Source organism: Myotis brandtii, unplaced genomic scaffold, assembly GCF_000412655.1.
Source record: "Myotis brandtii unplaced genomic scaffold, ASM41265v1 scaffold423, whole genome shotgun sequence".
Taxonomy (NCBI): domain Eukaryota; kingdom Metazoa; phylum Chordata; class Mammalia; order Chiroptera; family Vespertilionidae; genus Myotis; species Myotis brandtii.
Window position 1 is genome coordinate 141,326 of NW_005366214.1, and position 6,592 is coordinate 147,917.

General features: G+C 47.6%; 1 protein-coding gene across 1 annotated transcript in view; it reads right to left on the reverse strand.

The window, feature by feature from the left end:
- LOC102261986 (protein farnesyltransferase subunit beta) overlaps window positions 1–6,592 on the reverse strand; it is a 62,424-nt gene that overhangs the window by 14,059 nt on the left and 41,773 nt on the right. Inside the window, exon 9 of the mRNA XM_005874014.2 lies at window positions 5,256–5,388. Coding sequence (XP_005874076.1) covers window positions 5,256–5,388 — 133 coding nt within the window. The remainder of the gene's footprint in view (window positions 1–5,255; window positions 5,389–6,592) is intronic.

Here is a 6,592-nt window from a genome sequence, read left to right on the forward strand (position 1 = left end):
GTCCCAGACTGGGAGAGGGCACAGGCCGGGCTGAGGGACCACCCCCCCCGAGTGCACAAATTTTTGTGCACTGGGCCTCTAGTATACACACACACACACACACACACACACACACACGTTTTCAAATTTCTGAAATGAGCGAGGAAGAGATGGGGCAGCTGGAAAGTGATCACTGTTTCCTGGTGTGAGCACTCAATGTGGTGCTTGGACATTTGAGGGTCATGTACAAACACCATCCATCTTCAACACCTGAGTCATGCTCGGCCCTGAGATGCTCACTCTGAAGAGGCACATAGGAACTGAGCCCAGCAGCAGGAGAGAGCTCTGAGGCCCCCCTCAGGGTCGCTCAGCATAGCGCATGCTCACTGAATCCCTCGCACTACTTTAATTACTCCCCTCTTTCTTCTTTCCCCACCTATGAGCACAGCTGACTTTGTAGAAGATACAGACATCTATGAAGGGACTTCACCTTATCTCCTTTTCCTTATTTCCAATGTTTCCCAGTTCCTTGCAAAATTACTAAAAAATGCTGCAATACACATCTTTGTGAGGCTTCTCTGTGTTAGAATTACTTTCTTCCAACAGATTCACAGGAGTGGAATTATTCAGGTAAAGGGAATAACATTTTTAAGGCCTTTAAATAGATACTGATAAACTGCTTTAAAATTTTATATAGCCACCAGCAAAATTTAAGATGTTCCTGTACTACCTCCAGCATTGATTACTTAAAAAATTCTCAGTATTTAAAATGTTAAAAAGAAACAGTACCTGATCATTTGTTTTGATTTACATGCCTTTGATTACTAATTAGAGTGAAATTGTCCCATGACTTTTATTTACTCGTTGTATTTCTTTTTGAGAGTGTCTGTTGGTCCTTTGTCTTCTGAGGTCCAAGAATCTATTTTACCAATCTAGCTTTCCATTATATTTATCCTTTGCCTGTATCATATGCTACACATATTTCCCCTTTTGTTTGGTTACATGGGTTTTAAAGAAAGAAAAAAAATATATACTACTAGTATATATTACACATATGCTGTAATCACACTGTTGATTTTGCCTTTGTAATTTCTTCTTTAAAGAAGCATATTTAATGGGTACAGGGATTCTGGGGGGAGGGGTGATAAAAACTCTAACACTGATTATGGTGATGGCTGCACAACCCTATATATACACTAAAAACCATTAAATCGTGTGCTTTAAATGGGTGAATTGTATGGCATGTGAATTATGTCTCAAGAAAGCTATTATTTTAAAATTCATATTTATTAAACTTTAGGATAATAGCGTTAAGCATCTGTATAAAATATACCTTTATTTCATATCCTATATGAAATAAAAGGCTGTTATTATAAGGTAAATGATAACCTATCACAAAAATTAGAATCTGGAAAGAAAATGCTATGTTTACTGTCGGACAGATTACAGAGTGCTTCGGTTACCTCCCACACGACTGACGTCTGAGAGCTCCAAGTTCATAACCTCGACAAGCAGCTTCCAGAGAACCTGAATTTGCACACCGCACACGGCATCATGGTGAGATGAAGGGAGATATGATTACAGGGTGACACTGTGCACTGGAGTCAGCTTTTAAATCCTTCATGCCTCTCCCTGAAATTACAGATCCTCCTTATCATGCCATTTTGCATTCCAAAGGTTCCTTTTATCTAAGAAATGAAAAGTTCCTCCAAACAGTAAGTGACAGGTGCGGCCACATGTAGCTCAATTTCACAGGTGGCCAAACACAGGCCCGGGGCATGTCCCCAAGAACAAACAAGCAACGAGGAACCAATCCGGACAGAAACTCACAGGCCTGCTGCTTTCTTATTCCTCCACCAATTCCAAATAATTCACTAATTTAGTCAGTATTTGATATTTTTAAGACACCAATAACTCATGCTTCTACTCAAACACTGTCTTCTACACGCCTTAGGCATCCACCCCCAGGAACTACTGACAGCCACTCACAGAGTCAGGGTCCAGCTTGGGTTCATGTGCTGACCTATGTCGATCCCTGTTTATCTTTTTAGTTAGCAATAGGATCACCGCCTTTTAAACGTGTATGTATTCATCTACTAAAAGTAGCAATGCACACAATAAAAAACAAAAAACAAACGGAGGGGGAGGGGGAGGGCAGAGTATAGTACAGAGAGCAAATTTAAGAAGGAAGTGCTGTCCTCCTCCCCCTTTACCCCCCGCCCTTCCTCCCCTTTCCCAGAGGCCCCCACTAGGAAAGGCTGTGTGGATGCCGGCCTGTGTGCACACGGACTGCTCCAGGCCTGGCCTTTCGCACTTTGGGCTGTGTCCTGGAGAGCTGTCCACATCATTGTATGCAGCACTACATGGAGGGATCATAATTTATTTAACGGCTGACCTTTTGTTGGGCAGTGGGTTGTTTTCTATTAAAACTCCACTTCAGTACACATCTTTGCTCACATCACTGCAGGTAAATTCCTGACAGTGCACATGCAGGGTTCAAATAATTTAAACAGATGCCTCCAAACCACCCTCCAAAAAAATGATGCACGTATTTCCACCCCAACTAATAGTACAAACGTGCATTTTCCACACTTTCCCCTACAGAGAGTATCAAGGTTTCTAATCTGTCAGTCTGATAGCAAAAAACGAATAGTGCCCTACTGTTTCTGTTTGCAGTTTATTGCCTTTGCCTTTTCGTGTGATTGATGGCCATCCGTGGTGGTTACCGAGCAGAGCTCTGACACCTTCGTAGGTGTCAACCAGGGATTTATAAAGCAAGTCGCTTACCCTCGATGTACTGTTTCCTCATCTGTAAAATGGGAATAACAATAGCACCTATTGCAAAAGGCTGTTTTGAGGGTCAAATGAGGAAATCTATGTGAAAGACTCAGCTCAGCCCCCGGCTGATGGTGAGTGCTTGGTGAGTCTCAGCTGCCAGCAGCAGCAGCAGTTGTAGAAGTAATAATAATAGCAGTTCTTCTTTTTCTTTTTTTAACTTTTTTTCCATCACCATTTACCACCCCCCTTTCCCCCTCCTACCTCCACCCACCCCTCCCACCACACTGTTGCCCGAGTCTGTGAGTTCTTTCTCTGTCCGTCCTGAACCTGCCTGTTCAGAGCCCGTGCCTGTTTTTCGCCTGGGTTGTTTCGCTGTTCCCTGTTGACTCAGATGACTTTCTCAAATTAAAGACATGAGCCCTTCATGGTTTGTCACAAATATGTTCCCCACCTTGCTACTTGTTTTGTTTATGTAATTTCCCTTCTTTTGTAAAATAACTTGTTGGTTTTCTTTATATAAGAAATACAAAGTCATTGTAGAAAAATTGGAAAATAAGAATTAAAAAAGAAAGAAAACAAACATCGCCTGCCATTTCACAACCCAGATCCCTCCCATGAGTTTTTTGGAGTCAGCTCTCCATGGAAACTGGAATTACATGCAGAATGCTCTAAGCCTAGTTCTGATCACAGTCTATTCTAAATAAGTTTCCCCACTGCAACTCCTTTTGACTCCCAACGTCAGAATTTAGCCCACCGTTCAAAACACTCCCCTTCTTCCCAGACCCTGCCTGGCCCAAGCCCACTGTTTCTGAGGATCACGAGTGTCAAGTGTCGGCCCAACACGGGCCTTCTCCCAGGCATGAAGAAAGCTGGGAGCACCAAGATTCCCAGGCAACCTTTCCACGGGCAAAGCTTTGGATGTGACTAGTCCTCCAGAGCTGGTGCTACAATAAACAAAATGTCAACCGGGGCCCCCCTTGAAGACTTTGGCACGTGGTGCCTGTTACAGCTCTCTCTGCATTTTCCTGGCAACTGCAGGGCGACTGCGTCTCACCCCTGCCAGGGACAGGTTTGTGCAAGGCTGACGGTTTTACCAGGGGCTCGGTCTCACCAGTTCCAATAAAAAGTTCACTAAAACCCTGTGTTATTTCTGGACTCTAGGCGAATTCCCAACCCGCCCCCCCCACCCCCCCACACACACACACTGTAGTGGTCAGGCCAGAGTCAGGGGATTGGTAGGTCTACGGCCCTGAGACGGGAAGCCCAGGGGCCCCAGGCCAAGCATCTCAGGACAGACCCAGACAGAGCGAATGGGAGGACAGGACAGAGGCCCCGCTTACTTCAATTCAGTCTCAAAAGTGCCACAACGCAAGTGAAATTAAGAAACTAAAGAAAGGGGCTCCGAAAGAACAGCCAAACAAGGAGAGAACGTGTGTACGCCTGCGTTAGGGGTGGGGGCGGGCAGTAGAAAAGAATCTCATCTTCTCCAGCTGAGCAAGTGATTGCCCAGCCACCAAGTCCAAAGAAAAGCTTCCCCTGGGCCAAGGGACCTCACTCCAAGAAGAGATCGGCACCCAGCAGAGAGCCACGCCTCTCCTCTCCCACTGCTTCCTCAGGGACATCCTGTTCTCACACAAAATAGTCGGGGGAGATAATTCAGGGGTCAGCAGGCGGCTGAGATTTCAGGAGGTAATCAGGGGAGGCTCCCAGAGGCCTTGCTTGCTGTCTAACTGCTTTGGTTGTGCACTCCCAGTGGAGACGCCACAGAAGAATATGGGTCCCTCCACTCCAGCAGTGCCGGTGGGACAAACCTGTGTTTCAGATTCTTCAACATTTTATTATTATTATTATTATTTTATTTCAGAGAGGAAAGGAGAGGGAGAGAGAGATAGACACATCAATGATGAGAGAGAATCATGGATCGGCTGCCTCCTGCACGTCCCCCACTGAGGATTGAGCCCGCAACCCAGGCATGTGCCCTGACCGGGAATTGAACCGTGATCTCCTAGTTCATAGGTCAACGCTCAACCATTGAGCCACACCGGCCGGGCTCTCCAACATTTTACGTTTCTGAGGTGGCAAGGATGCAGCCAGACAGACACGGCGGGTCTTTTCTCTGTGTGTTCTGGCTCTCTGCCCCTTTTATGCAGTTGCCATGGGCGCAGCATGGGTTTTCGGTTCTGATGTGACGAGTCCAGAGCACTGCACTGGAAACTGTGGCTTCACACCCAGCTGAGGTGGCAGTCACCTTGGGGCCCAGGACAGGCACCCGCCTCCTCTAGGCACAGCCAGTGTGAAGCAGCCATGACCCCCTAACCACTGGAACCAATTCCTACCCAAGTCTGCACGTGCATGCCTGAGACAAGGTCCCAGACTGGGTGGGAACTCAACATCCAGGAGAGACAGAGCTATTTCAACCCCTTGGAAATGCACGCTGACTCCGTGGCTTGGTGAGCAGCCCAGGCCACCACCTCGCCCTCGCCAGCAGCTCCGCTCACCTTGGGCGTGCAGCGCGCGGTGCAGGAGGGGGAGCAGCCCCGCCTGCCAGAAGGAGTAGCAGCCGTCCACCAGCTTGTTGCAGCGGCCCTGAAACCCACCTTCAAACCGCATCTGCCGGCTGGTCACCCATTGCTGAGAAAGAGACAAAGAGGGAGAGGCGGCTGTCAGCTAACGCGGAGACAGAGTCCAACAAGACCAGCTCCAGAGGCCGATCGGGGAGGGAGGGCTCCCGTCTCTTGGCTTCCTGGTGCTCACAGCTCTGGTGCTGTGGCTTCTTACCTCTTTCCCCTCAGACCTCAGACCTCAAGTGGAGCACTTAAGCCCACCCTTTCGAGGCAACCAGCATGGATCTCTGCTCGAGCCTAACACAATTAGCTGCCTTTTTCCAGGTTCAAATGGGTTCCGGTGCTGAGGGGATGAAAAGGCCACGCTGGCTTGAAAGGAGATCTGCAAATGTCTCTTAATAAATGGGGCTTTGCTAGGACACTGAAGGCAAGACCACCAGGAACTCATTTCTAATCACATCCTCTGCTCAGGGAAGTTTATTAAAAGCAGATAAATGGAATTTTGTGCTCCATCCCATCCGATGATCTCAAACTGTTCCTGACTTTTACTTGGCTCCTGAGGAAATTCATCCCAGGCCTCTAAGCAAGTCCCTCGCAAGAATGGAAGCAGAAGCCATTCGTCCCAACGGCCGATTATGGCTCTGATGGCTGATGATGGCTGTGTCCAGTCTAGCCTCTCTCCAGGGAACCTGGTTGGCTCACAGAAGAAAATCTTTTACTTTGGACCTGTAAAATGGCTCTTGATGTCACTCAGTGGTCACATGATATTACCATTCCTCGCTTATCTCCAACTTTCTAAACACGCTCGACTACTAAGATCAAGATAGTCACAGGTTGGGGCCCTAGGAACGAGCAGGACCAGCTGGCTAAGCAGATAATGGCATTTCCATTTCCCTCCCCGCCCTGCAAGCCGGTTGCAGCCACCAGCCATGGGCTTCCACAGATGCCATGGTAACTGAACGGTGCAGAGTAGGGTATTTCCCTGAACCTAGATTCTTACTAGGCTGAGTTCCTGAAAGTAGCCACACAGAACGCTTGCAGAAAGTGTGTGTGTGGCCCTAGCCGGTTTGGCTCACTGGATAGAGCGTCGGCCTGCGGACTGAAGGGTCCCAGGTTCGATTCTGGCCAAGGGCACATGCCTGGGTTGCGGGCTTGATCCCCAGTAGGGGGCATGCAGGAGGCAGCCTATCAATGATTCTCTCTTATCATTGATGTTTCTATCCCTCTCCCTTCCTCTCTAAAATCAATAAAAATATATTAAAAAAAAAAAA